General features: G+C 34.4%; 1 protein-coding gene across 1 annotated transcript; it reads right to left on the reverse strand.

Annotated features, from left to right (window-relative positions):
- Positions 1-3,530: 3,530 nt before the first annotated feature.
- LOC111696643 (double-strand-break repair protein rad21 homolog) lies at positions 3,531-15,882 on the reverse strand. The gene is made up of 20 exons (XM_023466317.1): positions 15,704-15,882; positions 14,493-14,622; positions 14,093-14,154; positions 13,804-13,857; positions 13,591-13,669; positions 13,019-13,134; positions 12,316-12,418; positions 12,122-12,171; positions 11,718-11,798; positions 11,139-11,214; positions 9,643-9,871; positions 9,194-9,301; positions 8,185-8,279; positions 7,414-7,565; positions 7,115-7,168; positions 6,405-6,485; positions 5,974-6,035; positions 4,551-4,716; positions 4,167-4,325; positions 3,531-3,701 (listed from the first exon to the last, which is right to left on the reverse strand). The coding sequence occupies exons 1-20, from the start codon at positions 15,845-15,847 to the stop codon at positions 3,531-3,533; spliced, it is 2,172 nt and encodes a 723-aa protein (XP_023322085.1). The 5' UTR covers positions 15,848-15,882.
- Positions 15,883-16,092: the final 210 nt, after the last annotated feature.

The raw sequence follows: 16,092 nt of genomic DNA on the forward strand, positions 1-16,092 counted from the left end.
CCCCTCCTCCCCCTAGAGCATCGAAATGTATACGCCCCTGCGCGCAGTTATCGACAATTTATGAACAAGTCTAAAATCATTGACAGACAATATAAATATTTTATTATTAAAACTATTTGAGTCATTCTGTAATAAATATCCACGAGTACTATTACAGGGCAACCTGATACCTTATCTATGTTCCTGCATACAACTATTATCATTTTATGCATCTCGTATAACCAAAGATTAACATTATCGTCCACTCACCCTGTAAAAGTATATATAGGACATAGGTACTAGTTGGGTGTCCGCTACGCCGGTCACCCTATTTGACCTATAACCTTATGTTTCAATAAATAGTTAAGTGTAAAATCTAGCGTTGAATAGACCTGGCTTAAACCTTAGATAGAGAAGACAGGAATACAGTGCGTTTACTGTAATTAAGATTGATTCGGAAAGACTGGCATTTTGTGACAACTCTTAGATGTTTTTGTAAGTTTTCTATCTTCATTCAATTTAGAAATTACCATTTTATTTTATTTTTTATATTATTTCTTATATTATATTCATCTTTATTCAATTTGAATAAACATAAATTGATCTATTCACCAATGATTTTTTTAATAAGTTTAATCAGTGCTTAGGATCCATTTAATTTCGATGCGGATCCGGATCCTGGATCCGCACTGGAAAAAAATGGATCCGGATCCGGATCCAGGTCATTTCTATAAGATTTACTGAATCTTTTTAACAAAATTTTTTTTTTTAATTTTTTGATTTATTTTTTTTCGCATATTTTTATCCTAAAACTTGAACCATTCAGAAATGAGGAAATTGTTATAATCTCTTTTTTTCTTCAAAAGTTCCGATTTTGGTTTTAGAAGTAAAAAAGGTTTTCTTGCAGTTTTTGGTTGATATTTTACCCATTGGATCCGGATATGTGGATCCGCATATTTTTGCGGATCCGGATCCAGGAAGCCAAAATCTTGCGGATCCGGATGCTAAGCACTGAATTTAATGTATACAGTTTTTTCAGCTCCCGTGGTGAAGTGATTACAGTACACATATTTGACGCAAAAAAAAGTTGATCTCCAATGGTGCAGAACACATGTAGGTCGCTATAGTTTTGATCTCCAATATTGCTATACTAAATACTTGACGCGAAAGCTTTGCACTCCACTCATTACACATCTGATACGCAATGCTCATTGCTAAAGTACACAAATTTTATTAAGATTTTCTGAATTTTCTCAAATTTGATTAGTATTTGATGGTAATTTATGCGGACAGCATTCATTTGTGAAAATATTGATTTCAAATTATTTTCTTCTTCACGGACCGTAGAATTTTTGTCCTTTAATATTAAAACCTTTTTACTTTTTAATAACAATTTCCGGATTTAAAAACAAAACTTGGACCACTACAATATATAACAATATTATTTTAATAACAAGTTAATTTTCACATGTTAAAAAATTGTAAAGATAAAATAACAATTCATGTTTAGATCTAGTAGAATAATTAGAATATACTTGTCTTGTATTTAATTTTATGATCTTGTGGAAACATTAAGGTTTTATAACTTGTAAAGAGATACATTAAACCCAGGAGAAGGTTCACGTCAAACAATAATAAATCTACGGAAAGAAAAACAAGTATTAAGATAGAGAATGACATCTAACCAACCACTTGCGTTGAAAAATCCACAAGTCGTTAGTGCTTGGGAAAATAATAATCGCTAATTGATCTGTAATTTCATGTTGATTTCATGGAGGATTAGAAACTTCAAGGGGCTGTACAGATAATTTCAATTGACCCTGAATTTGTAGACTGGCAGGCCAAATTCACAACGGTTCCCTTTAAATCTTTTGTCTGATTAAAAATAAATGATATGAACTCATTATTTTTAAACTATAAATAGATATTTTTAGTTGGTGGATTTATGATCTGCGGAGACAAAAAAGAAAACTGTGAAAATTCTAGAAAATAGAAAACGGACTTTATCATCCTCATAGTGTAAAGGGTAACGTTGTGAATCGAATAAGTCACTTCATAAATTTAGAGTCTATTGAAAAAACGTATGTAGTCCTTTCGTTGTTTCTTTTTATATAAATTATAATTTTCCTGCGGCAGCATCAAACCCTGGTCTCTTCATAATATGCAGTTCTCCAAATATATCAGATTGATTTACATCAACCGCCATCACCTTCAAAATATTTTAATGTAAATTTTTTTTTATTTTGGCATTCTTTTTTTAGTGAATAATAATCAAAATGTTCGAAAAACAGAGATAAAAATGTCTGACAATGTAAAAATGCAACCATGATAAAGAGATTATTTTGGGACATCCTACGTTTATATTTTAACATACAATACATTACGCTGTTGGCGTAGAATGTTAATTTTCATAATTGTAAACAAACACATAAGCTTTGTTTACATAACACTACAGAGATAGCCATAATAATGTAGAATAGGAAGACGACATACAACTTACAACCAATACCGAATTACGCATTTGATGTTGTTAAAAAGTTGAGTGAATTGGGTCTGTTTACACTGCACAATTGCAGTGCCTCATGTTCATTAGACTATTTACAGTCATAACTTAAGTTTAAAAGTCGACATTCTATTCAAGAGTTTTCTGGTTATCTCTGTAGTTCTAGTGCAGATTTCACAGCGAATGAAACCTTATTCCTGTTCTTCACTCTTTTAGTTAATTATAAAAGCTCTTTGTCTCAACTTTCGTTCAAAACATGAAGTATCCATTAACACCTTTATATTCTAATCAAACCATAGTAAAAACTACCTTCTGTAGAACCAGAAGAGAATAGAACTTCTGCGCAGCTTGTTTCCTGTTATTACGTTTGAGAAGGTTGGTCAGCTTTATATTGTTAGATTCATCCCATCTCTTACTCAGGTTTCTGAACAGTTATAAATTGGTGACCTTGATTTTTTAATCAGACAACAGTTGATTGGTTGTCATCTTCGTTCTTACTTTAAACTGATTAATAAGCTCTATGAAACTATTTCAAATTAAAAATAACAATATGACATTTCATACTGAAAAAAGAGAATCAAGAAAACATTCCATAGTCCACTGTTTTCTCATTACCACTGTAGGCCACCCATTTTTGGTTGATTTTAACTAAATAAATATTTTCAATATAGAAATTATATTTAATCATAATATTTACAGATCAACTAGGTGTTCTATTCTTTATACAGGGTGTCCCACGAAACATGACAATAGGAAGACGACTTGAAAGTCGTCTTTATTATTTGAATTTATTTGTGACATTTAGTCTTCTATCTACTTTAACATGTATGATTCTTGAAACAATTATCACATAATTCTCCTAGCCCTGGCATTTCCAAAAAGTGGTCTGCGTTTTTTGTGCTTTCAATATTACCGGAGATATAAAGAGTTTGGTTCAGNATTCGATTCGATTCGATTCGATTCGATTCGATTCGATTCGATTCGATTCGATTCGACTCGACTCGACTCGATTCGATTCGATTCGATTCGATTCGATTCGATTGAATTCTCAATTATTATTCATTATAAACCATTCTTCATTCATCCTTCTCATCCATAGTACATATATGTGTAACAACTGTGTGTTTGAACCTGTAGCTGTTGCAGTAGCTGCCTGAGAAACCCATTGATCTGTGAAATCTGCCTGAGGTAGAGCTGTGGGAGGAGTAGGGTAGGGTTCCTAAACAAATAAACAAATTAAAGGAGGGATAGGAGGAGTAGGGTAGGGTTCCTAAACAAATAAACAAATTAAAGGAGGTATAGGAGGAGTAGGGTAGGGTTCCTAGACATATAAACAAATTAAAGGAGGTATAGGAGGAGTAGGGTAGGGTTCCTAGACATATAAACAAATTAAAGGAGGTATAGGAGGAGTAGGGTAGGGTTCCTAAACAAATAAACAAATTAAAGGAGGTATAGGAGGATAGGGTAGGGTTCCTAGAAATATAAACAAATTAAAGGAGGTATAGATGTAGGTAGGGTTCGTTGACAAATAAACAAATTAAAGGTTTAGGAGTAGACAAATAAACAAATAAAAAGGGGTTGCTTCCCTACAGGAACACTGCACCAAGTCATGGTAGGGATATAAATGTACTTGATAAAAAAATCCATTTTTTCCATAAATTTTCTTATTATTTCCTTTATGTACCTGGTAGGATGGATCATGTACAGGTGTCGTGTAGTTATGTACAGGTGTACCGGGAGGATAAAGCGGTGTAGTGTAGTTATGTACCGGTGTACCGGGCGGGTACACAGGTCTACCTTGTCGCTCTTCAGATCCATACTCGGGGCTACCGAACCCGTTATCCTACAAAAATATGAAAATTTGAAATACAATATCCTTCCACTATATAATAAATAAATTCCTTATCCAATATACAGGATCGACAACACGATATTTACAACACAATAGAAAAGTCGGTGGATATGATATGATACCATAATATAATTTGTTTAAATTATTTTTCTCCATGGGTACCAATAAGATAACCAAAATTTGTGAACGGTCCCTTTAAAAGTTATGATCCCCTGCCTGTGGTGGGGAGTGTAGAGGAGTATGATCAGGAGGAGGTATTCCTCCAGGAGTCTGTAGAACACTATTAGTAGTTTCCAGCTGGGGATCTTCACCCTCCGAGGCCGCAGAAGCAACTGACGGAGCAACTGCTGCCACTGCTTCAGCTTGAGCTTTTTCCTGTAATCTAATAAAACAAATATGAAAAAATATCTTTAATTCTTTAAAAATATCAATGATTCCCCTTTCTATGACCGTCTCTCACAAGAACTTTGTAAAGTATATTACTTGCAGATGCAGAATGGAGGAAAAGCTTGAATTTATATCTGGAAGCATGGATGAAAAAGTGCAGAATGGAGGAAAAGCATGAATTTACATCTGCAAGCATGGATGAAAAAGTACAGAATGGAGGAAAAGCATGAATTTATATCTGGAAGCAAGGATGAAAAAGTGCAGAATGGAGGAAAAGCATGAATTTATATCTGGAAGCATGGATGAAAAAGTACAGAATGGAGGAAAAGCATGAATTTATATCTGGAAGCAAGGATGAAAAACGTGCAGAATGGAGGAAAAGCATGGATTTATGAATGGAAGAATAGTTGAAAATATTGATGAATGAGTAGATGTATTATTAGAAGCATGGATGAGAACAAATATAAACGAAAGCATAAAACGTATTATAAAAGAAAACGTAGATCATAAATTAAAAGTTTGAATTGGTTTAAAAAGAAAACAAATTGAGTTTGAATGAACTGTCAGACTAATACTGTGAAGATATCCAACCAAGTTACTAAAGTTTTCTTTAAAGATAAAGTCAGAATTCTAATCCGTATATGGAGAAATTCCAGGTTAAAGTATAAGAAGCAAAGGAAATTCTAAGACAGATCAGAAAGGAACCACATACACGTTCAAACCACTATAAAATCAAATTAAAAGCTTTAAAGATCCCACAAAAAAAAAGACCCCCCCCCCCCTTCATTAGGCAAATAAGGATGGAGATTTTAGCAAATTTTTTCTTATAATTTTATCCTCAGGAACATCTGTGAGCGGTAAGACGGACAAAGTTGTGTTCAAAATAGAAAATGGGTATATTTTGAACTGGGTGAACAATCCCTTAAATGATCAATTTTCTATTTTTTGCTTGTCTGTTTGTTGGTTTGTTTATGTCCAATAAACGTCAAAACGGTTGAACCGATCAGGCCCACATTTTTTGTGGCACCTCGCGGGACCCAAGAGGGAAAAGTTAAGAATGATCAAAATTAAAAAATTTCGTGTTTAAAAGTTTTCTATTTTCGTAAATTTTGAATTTTTTTTGAAAATCCGCGATTTGTTTTCTGAAATCCACAAACTTTTTTTTTACAATGTACACAAAGAGGACATGTTCAAAAATGAAATAGAAGATTGGCGCGAAACGCCCTAAAAGCCTAGTTATCTATATATCTACCTCATCTCCCTTCTCTCCCTCTCCTCCCTCGCACTCTCTTCCTGTGCTCGAATCAGTTCCTCCTGATATAAAAATCATGAAATTCAAAAAAGAATTAAATATTGTAAGATCCAAAAACACTTATTTATTACTATCCTGTGAACAAAATGTGTACTCATAAATCTTAACCAGGGGCCGAATTTGAAGAATTTGAGCCGCAGCTTAAATATGGTTGGTTCCACTTAAAAGTGTATTCAAAGTTTCAAGACTTAAGCCGGCGCTCAATTGAAACCGGATTTTGGCGGATTTGAGAAGCGGCTCAAATTCATTAAATTCAGACTATGGTAGCGTATGATCTTTGAGATATTTCAAACATTGAATCTTCAAGATCAAATAGTCAAAGTTTACACAATCAAATTTCAATGATAAGATGATTAGATTAGATTCTTTACCTGATGTTTGAAATATTCTGTCTCATAATCAGGAGTTTTCCTTTTCTTCCCTCTCGTTTCTCTTTTGACTGGCATAGGCTCCTATTCAAGAGAAAGAAACAATTAGAAATAGGACTGTCACTATAATTTAAGCGAACTTCAATTTCAATGTGGGCATACCCGATTCTAAACGGTCCTTTAAACTTTTATCCGATTTAAATTTAAATAAAAATTGAAAATAATCAACTTTAAAACTCCTTTCCTTTACCTCCTCTACTCATTGATTACCTATGACTCCTGTCTTTTACCCACCACTACTCCTTGATTCCCATTTAATCCTGTCAATTACCCCCTCTACCCCTTGGTTACGATTAACTACTGTTATTTACCATCTCTCCCCCTTGATTATCATTAACTCATGTCCTTTACCCCCTCTACCCCTTGATTACCATTTACTCATGTCCTTGACCCCCTCTACCCATTGATTATCATTAACTGATTTACCCCCATACCCCTCGATTATCTGAAACTCTTGATTTTACCCCCTCGTCGGTCCCATGATTACCCTTCACTCCCGTTTTTTTCCCTCTTTACCCCTTGGTTAGTATTAACTCCTTTACTAGCTTACCCCTTGATTACCATTAACTCCTTTATCCCATCTACTTACTACTTAAAAACTCCTTAAAACTTTAAACTCCTTTACCCCACTGTACAGTGAACAGCTTGATTACCTGAAACTCCTGAGCTCTCTCCTGTTCAAACGATGCATCCTTCTCTATCGCCTCCTAAAGTAACATAAATCAAAATCGAATAAGGGGCAGCCATTCAGAAACAATGGCGAAAATTGTCAGAATTGAACACTTAAGCTAGGAAAACGATAACCCTTCCACATTATTAATCTGATAAAGGCGTAATTTGAAAGGGTAACGTTGTGAATCGGGCAACCTGCTGGTCACTTAAAATAACAACAACAGTTCCTTAAAACATATTGAAAAATGATTATTTCCTAGATCAGTGATGAGTTAGTTACCTTTTCTGCGTCTGTATGCTTGACTGTGAGATTAGCTTGATACTTCTTGAATATCTCCTGGTTATGCAGATTCCGCCCTGGCAGAGCAAACAGCTTCTCTACCCCACCCGTCTCCTTCCAGTGCATTAATCTTTTAGTAGGCGGGGCCAGATCTAGAATATTAATCTCTTAGTAGGCGGGGCCAGATCTAGAATATTAATCTCTTAGTAGGCAAGGCCATATCTAGAATATTAATCTCTTAGTAAGCTGGCCCAGATCTAGAATATTGATCTCTTAGTAAGCGGGGCCAAAACTAAATTATTAATCTCATAGAAGGCGAGCCCAGATCTAGAATATTGATCTCTTAGTAGGCGGGGCCAGATCTAGAATATTAATCTCTTAGTAAGCGGGGCCAAAACTAGAATATTAATCTCTTAGAAGGCGGGCCCAGATCTAGAATATTAATCTCTTAGTAGGCGGGGCCAGATCTAGAATATAAATCTCTTAGTAGGCGGGGCCAGATCTAAAATATCAATCTTTTAGCAGGCGGGGCCAGATCTAGAATATTAATCTCTTAGCAGGTGGAGATAGATCTAGAATATTAATTTCTTAGTAGGCGGGGCCAGACCTAAAATATTAATCTTTTCGCAGGCGGGGCCAGATCTAGATATTAATCTCTTTATTTCTTAAAGAACGATGAAAAAATGGAGACTAAAAAAACAACAATTAAAAGCGAAAATTGTTTATAGAAAAACATCCTGACAATCAGGTGTATTCAATTCCAATTCATACCTAGGGTTGTGACAATTTCGGAAGTATCACTCAATTGTGCTTTCATCTCTTCTCCAGTTATAGCTTTCACTTCATCAACAATCAGCTTGCGCTTCCTTAACATTAGATTAGATTATTTATTTGTACTCCTCCAAGAACAGTCTTAAAAACTTTGTTAAAACTCGGCTTTTAGGGCGCTTCGCGCCCATCTTCTATTTCAATTGTGAAAATTTTCTCTTTTCATACATTGTAAAAAAAAAAAATTGGCGGATTTTATAAAAAAATTTCATGGATTTTCAAAATTTTCATAATCGAATTTTTAAAGGCAAAGTTTCGAAAATTCGATTATCCATAAACCTTCCCTGGGGTCACGTGAAGTCCCACAAAAAATTTGAACCCGATCGGTTCAGCCGTTTTAACGTTTATTGGACACAAACAAACAGACTGACAGACAAGCAAAGTATTATAGATTATATTTGTAACAGTAGTGAACAGTCACCCATTGGGACCCGAAAAAAATCATAGATTTCACGGGGGGGGGGGGGTGCAACCCCACTGAATACGCCTATAGAAAGTTTATCGTTTTCTTCATTTCCTTTTAAATCATAAAATGTCGCTTTTTCGTAAAATTGAATTATTTTCAATTATATGCACTCATAATTTTTAAACATTTCCCAAATGCAACAATTTTTACATTTCTTGATTGAAATAACGATAACGACAAGGATCCTAGAGTTTTCTCTTAAATACTGTATATAATACAGAGCGTCCCATATCATACAGGATTATATCCAAGGTTTATCTCTGAAATACGCACATTATATAAAAAACTAATGTTTACTGAATGCATAATTTTATAATAAAAGGCTTAAACATTTTTTTTATTGATTTAATTTTCTAAATTTTCTAATTAGTCCTGAACATCCCAATTTAGAGCTATAAACGTTCCGAAATGATGTGGGACACCCTGTATATTGTTTCCAAAAAATAACATAGATTTTAGTTACTAAAATAATTCAGCCGCATTCACCTTTTAGCTCTGGTAAATCCCTTGATAGCGCTGACATCTACCGGTGCTAAAGCAAAACTCTCCTCCTCGTTGTGGAGCAGGGTAGTTGTGTCTTGAGCTTCAAGTTCCCTGAACAAATCGTTCAAATCAAAAGCATAAAAGTTTAACTCGAAAACAAGTTTTTCAGCTTTTGACCAACTTAAGTTTAGATTACACTTTTTTATCAATATCTTTTTAATGAATCAAAGAAACTGATTACTAGCCTCAAGCTATAGTTTTCAAATCTCCTTAGCTTTACAACCTGACGGTGAACACCATTGAAATTTTAAACTTTGACTACTCGATATAGAAAAATTCTTGAAATAGCAAATACTACATCAGGTTGCAAAGATCTAAGGAGTTGAACATTAGAGTTTGAGGCGAGAAATAATCAGTTCCTTTCTTTAAAACTTTCCACGAAATTGACTTACTTGCGTTGTTGTTCTGTTGCATGTGCCTGTAGGACAGAACTTCTTGAACTCCTGATACTGTGGTGGGAGAGGGCTACAGACGGGGCTAGGGAGGGGGCCAGGGAGGGAGCGTGGCTCGCCATACTATGGTGGGAAGGGGTTGGAGAAGAAGGTGGAGACATGTTGTCCTCCATGGGCGTGGCAGGTCTGGATCCGCCTCCAATACTTGGGCTGGAGGGACTTCTAACACCTGGAAATTGGGATCAAAAGTTAAAAAAAAAAACATTTTCCAACGTGATTGATTTTAACCAATGTTTGTTTACCCAAATATAGATTTTCCCAAGCAAACATTTTCCCAAATGTCAACTTGGACTGAAAGAATGCGCAAATGCTTTAAGTTTTACGAAGTATAAAATGGAAAAGTGTACATTTAAGAAAATTGCAACTTGGAGAAGTGTACGCAAAGGAAGTTTCAACTTGGAAAAGTGTAAGTAAAGGAATTTTCAACTTGGAGAAGTGTACGTAAAGGAAGTTTCAACTTGGGAAAGTGTACGTTAAGGAAGTTTCAACTTGGAGAAGTGTACGTACAAGAAGTTTCAACTGGGAAAAGTGTATACGTAAAGGAAGTGTCAACTTGGAAAAGTGTAAGTAAAGGAAGTTTCAACTTTGAGAAGTGTACGTAGAAGTTTCAACTGGGAAAAGTGTACGTAAAGGAAGTGTCAACTTGGAAAATCTAAGTAAAGGAAGTTTCGACTTGGAGAAGTGTACTTAAAGGAAGTTTCAACTTGGAGAAGTGTACGCAAAGGAAGTTTCAACTTGGAAAAGTGTAAGTAAGGGAAGTTTCAACTTGGAGAAGTGTATGTAAAGGAAGTTTAAACTTGGAAAAGTGTAAGTAAAGGAAGTTTCAACTTGGATAAGTGAAAGTAAAGAGAGTTTAAACTTGGAGAAGTGTACGTAAAGGAAGTTTCAACTTGGAAAATTGTAAGTAAAGGAAGTTTCAACTTGGAGAAGTGTATGTAAAGGAAATTTCAACTTGGAAAAGTGTAAGTAAAGGAAGTTTCGACTTGGAGAAGTGTACATAAGGGAAGTTTTAACTTGGAAAAGTGTAAATAAAGGAAGTTTAAACTTGGAGAAGTGTACGTACAGGAAGTTTCAACTGGGAAAAGTGTACGTAAAGGAAGTGTCAACTTGGAAAAGTGTACGTAAAGGAAGCTTTAAGTTAAGAATGTGTAGTGTGTACATCAGGGAAGTTGCAACCTACACAAGTGTAAATTTGGAAGGTTTCTTGGAAATTACCCATATAAGAAGTCAGAACTTAGAAAGAGTGCATTTGTGAAGGTGCAACTTGGGAAAGTTAACATTTGGCAAGGTTGCAAGGGTAAAATTTTTCCTTTGGCACTGGCAATGGGTAAAATGCATTTTGAAAAGATCCTCCCAGTAAAACTATCACTGCAAAAAGGATACAGACCAATCATGTAAAAAGATATTCCTCTGAAGAATAAAATAAAGAATCCTACTTGGGAACGGAGCATCATGATAGGTTCCCATACTCTCGCTTGGTGCATGGCTGGGAGACATTGTTGGAGGAACATCCTAGATTTTACATTCAAATAATTTTCACAGAGTCACGATTTATGAATTGTGGTTAAGTAGACTTAAACAATAGTAGGAGTTGATCCTGAGGTGCTTGTGGGTTATCTTTTTGAAAAAAAAATCGTGTGTTTTTAACAAATTAGTTGATCCAATATCAAGGGTTTTCAGTAGATCAATAAATGTTTTGCTTCAGGATCAGCCACGAAGCAAGAGACTTCAGAGACAACTATACAAAATGTATACCGTCTAGTGTCTATTTCCTTATATATAGGATTTTCTGCCACTGTAAACTGGGTTCTTTTGTATATGCAATTATAAGACAATATCAAAGCAGAAAACTTAATCTAACCTCGTAATAGTCATATTTAAAGGACATTTGTACAGTCTCATCATTTGAGGGTAAATCGGTAATAAAGGTTTAAGCATGCGGCAATTTTCATGATTGATTGAATTAATTGATTATTGTTTGATTAATTGATTGATTGAAAGAATTGAATGAATTCCTCAAAGAGAGAACCGTCCTCGAAGAGTCCTCCGGCCAACATATCTTGTCCATTTGTAACACTTCCTCCAAACCCGTCATCCTAAAACACAGAGAATGTAAACACATTTTCCCTTTTATTAGTCCAACCCTCTCTCCTTCGAGGGAAAATAATAGAGGAAAAATAAAAAAGACAATCTAAGTAGGTTTTCATAGATCAACAAACAATTTTTAACCCCTCACTTAAACTTAATATTTTTTATCCCTATGAGGTCAGTTAAATAATTTAACTAACTTCACATATTGCTTGTTTTTTTTTTGAGAAACTATTGAATAAAGAAAATTTATTTCTTCCTATTTTAAAATATTTTCTAAATTTTTGGACGACTTAATCCTAAAAAGTAAATAAATTTAAGTAAATTTCACCTGAATCGGATCATCTAAACCCATGGGTCTCCCTTTAGCAGACTCTCGACCTAAGATAAAAAATAATATAAACAAACGTTGGGCAAAACTAACTTGCCTTTGCAGAGACCAAAACCAAAAATGAACAAGAAAAATGCGAATATCAGAAAAAAACGCAAGAAACATAAAAGATATAAGATAAAATTGGTTCTTACCAAACATAGAGCTAGGAGCCACCATACTGTGGCCAGCTACTGAAGCAGTGTCCCCAGCTATTGAATGCTGGTCAACAATTGAATAGTCCCTGGTTCCTTCAGTCTAGAATATATATTACTTAGCATGAGTATTGAGTATTTCCCTCGAAATCAGTAATTACCCTACCCCCTGACATAGCATACGTGTATTTTCTCTGAAATCAGTAATTACCCTACCCCTGACATAGCATACGTGTATTTTCTCCGAAATCAGTAATTACCCTACCCCCTAGTCTATATAGTATATAGTCTTTAAGTATTTCCTTCGAAATAAGTAATTACTCTACCCCTGACATAGTATATGGGTGTTTTCTCTGAAACAAGTATATATCCTACTCCCTGGCAAAGTCTATGAGTATTTACATAAAATATGTGAATTTCCTCCGAAATCCGTAAATACCCTACTCTTTACACTGACTATCCATTATCCGAATTTCCTCCGAAATCAGTAAATACCCTACCCTTTACACTGACTATCCATTATCCGAATTTCCTCCGAAATCAGTAAATACCCTACCCTTTACACTGACTATCCATTATCCGCATTTCCTCCGAAATCAGTAACTACCCACCCAACCCCCTGACAGTCTCTGAGTATTAATTTGTTCTACCCTTTTACATAGTCTATAAGTAATACCCTAGATCCCTTGAACTAGAATCCTACCTCCTGAGCTAGACTAAGAGCATCTCCTCCGAAATCGTTTTCCATCTCGGAGGCATCTCTAAGCATCTCCGGAGTTCGTGGGTCCATAGAGGGTACATCACCAAACCCATCATCTCCTGCAATGTTACATATTCTGTAATAATCATTGCTTTTATGTTGTAAAAAGAATTTTTTTATTTTATTATAAATGTACATGTATTTTCTTAAATTTTGGAGGATAAGTACTGTTTTAGTTATTGTAATAAAGAGACGTACAAACTTCAAATCTCGTTCTTCAACTTAGTTGAAAATACTAATCTTTTATAAGAAAAATTGCAGTGATAATCATAAAACTGGGGAACGAATGTCGTCATTTCATAATCCTTAAAACTAATGAAACATGGTTAAGAATTGTGAAGCTTACAATTTTTGTAACTGATATGTATCTTTAAAAAAGTTTAGGTCACTTTTTTAAAGAAAGGAGCTGAGTTGTACATTAGAAAATCCTATGAAACTTTTTATCAAATAAAATAAAAAAAGAAAACGAAAACAATTCCACTATTTATCGGTACTCTGTGTACTGATTACAAAACCTGTGTCAAGAGTTATATTTCCATAATCTTCTCTCATGGTGATCTCTTCAGCTCGTGTCTGGTTCATAGAAAACTGAGCCTAAAAATATTGAAATTTTGAATACTTCAAAATATGTTAAATGTAAACAAAAACCAGTTCATTATCCGTTTTATAACAAAATTAAGTTTGCCAATTATCATTATTATTTCATTGCTATTATCACTGTCATATACCTGTATATCTACATCGTTTAAGTCTGGCATCTCTGTATCAAAATCATGAAAAACCTAAAAAAAAAAGATATCTTCATTAAATGCAGGGGTATAATTTTTCAACTAATTTTCGAACGATTTAATAAGAAAATTAAAACTCGTGAAATTATTTTAAAAATTAAATCAATTAAATAAAAAAATTTGAAATACAATTGTATATGACGATATTTCAAATTGTATATGACGATATTTTTAGCGATTGGTGAGTTCAAACCCTGGTCGTAACAAACAACTCTGAGAATGATTTTACCTCTGGTAGTGTGATGGCATTCATTGCCGCCTCTCTATTATCCTCCGGTAAATCAACCATACCTAGAAATGTATTTATAGAAAACAACTTTCTAATTGTAGCAAACCCCTTGAACATTTGCGATAGAGGCCTTCCAAGTTTAATATAAGTCCCGGCATTTTAGTTGATTTTAAACTGTAAAATAGCACTCAAATAACATTGAATTATTAAATGACAATTTAAATCATTTGAAGAGTTTAGAAACAAAAGTGTGTTTTTCGTCCTAAAATAATCAATGTCAATTTTATCACTTTTAGCCGTAAAATCATGGCGCCTACTTAACAGAAACTTTTTATACAAACATTCAAATTGTTAATAATTTTTCTACCAATAATGATTTTAATAACAATAATAATTATACCTGGTCTAAAGGCCATTTTAATTTTGACAAAAGCTTCATTACAGTCTGCCAAGAGGTATTTAGCCTTCCTTGAGTATATCCTGACCACCCCCAGTAGAAGATGACCGCTAGTACGCAGGGCCATCTTTACCTGAACATTTATTGATTCAATCAGAGACAAAATCCTTGTCTCTGATTGTCCTTACAATAATAACACGTAAATAATACTTAAATTAAAAACGTTTGAATATAATTAAATGATCAGTGAAAGTTCAAAATGCGTGTACTATTTTAAGTATCAGTGAAAAACAAAAACAAAAATATAAAAATAACGAGACTAAAGACAAGAATAAATGGGCGTTTCACCAGAAATTGACTAGCGTGAGTTCGCTTTGAGTGGCATGTCCGATTCAGAACAGTATTCATAAAAGCTTTGTCTAATCAAGAATGGAAGATATCAAAGCTTTGCTCAATGCGTCAAATTAATTATTTTCGATTGAAGTTTATTTAAAAAAGCGGGTTTCTGTTGCATGTGGGAAATTTTCAGGGACCCTACATTTTACAATGGTGCTTTTTGACCAATTATTTAAAGAAAATAAGGATATATTGCCGTCTTTCTATCTTAAAAAGAATTTTATTTTTAACTTTGTCTCTGTTGCACAATGTACATAAATTCCATTTAAATAGGATAATTTCCTTTAGAATAAAATTTGGTCACCCCCCCCCATCAATTTTGTACATGGCCGGCTTGATATTAAAAAAATCTTTTATTATTTAACATACATAAAATTCTGGGCCAAGCGCTGCGGCTAGGACAAGCTAGGGGTCCAGCGCTGTGGTCACATGACCATATTTATGCGATACATATGAGATGAATGTACAAATTTGATAGGAAGGGGGGGAGTACAATAATATAAAAAACGATCTTTGAGAAATTGCCATATTTAGATGGAATTTAGGGTAATTTCCAAGAGAACGAGTTTTGGACCCCCCCCCCCTAAAAAATCGTTCACTAGGACAGACCCGGAATTTAGTATATTGAGCTCATTTAACTCAATAAATGAGGTAGCCCGGCAATCATTTAGTCTCCGACAAATCGATGTCGAGAGTGTCGAACATTTAAAGTCCAGTCCAGAGTTTCAAACCCGAAATCTTCGCCATCGGCACAAATAGTCGGTTAAAATGATTCCTGTGAGCCCTCTGTGAATCTACTTATTATTTTATCAACTAACCTTTGGTTGTATGATCCCCTCAACACTCTGCTCAATATTAGTTTCAAACACATGAGCCTTGGTTAGCTTCTTGTCCCAGTGAGCAGCTAACCAAATCCGGGATAAAGGACCCTTCTTAGCGAGCACAAAATGCGCGTAAAACATTCTGAATATTCTTTCCCTTAGCTAGACTACCATTAATTTCTGAAATGATCAAAATTATAAGGAATTTTTTTCAAAATTCTTTCAAATCGAAAAATTGGTAATTTCCTGGAAAACTATTTTTCACTTGAATAGTCCTGTTCAGAGAACGATCTTTATTTACATTTTCAATAATAGAATTCAAACAAATAGTATGCGACGCGCAATGCACCGTAGGGTTTTCAAGCGGTTTAAAGGGGAATTCTTGA

This window comes from Eurytemora carolleeae, unplaced genomic scaffold (assembly GCF_000591075.1).
Source record: "Eurytemora carolleeae unplaced genomic scaffold, Eaff_2.0 scaffold99, whole genome shotgun sequence".
NCBI classification, from domain to species: Eukaryota; Metazoa; Arthropoda; class Copepoda; order Calanoida; family Temoridae; genus Eurytemora; species Eurytemora carolleeae.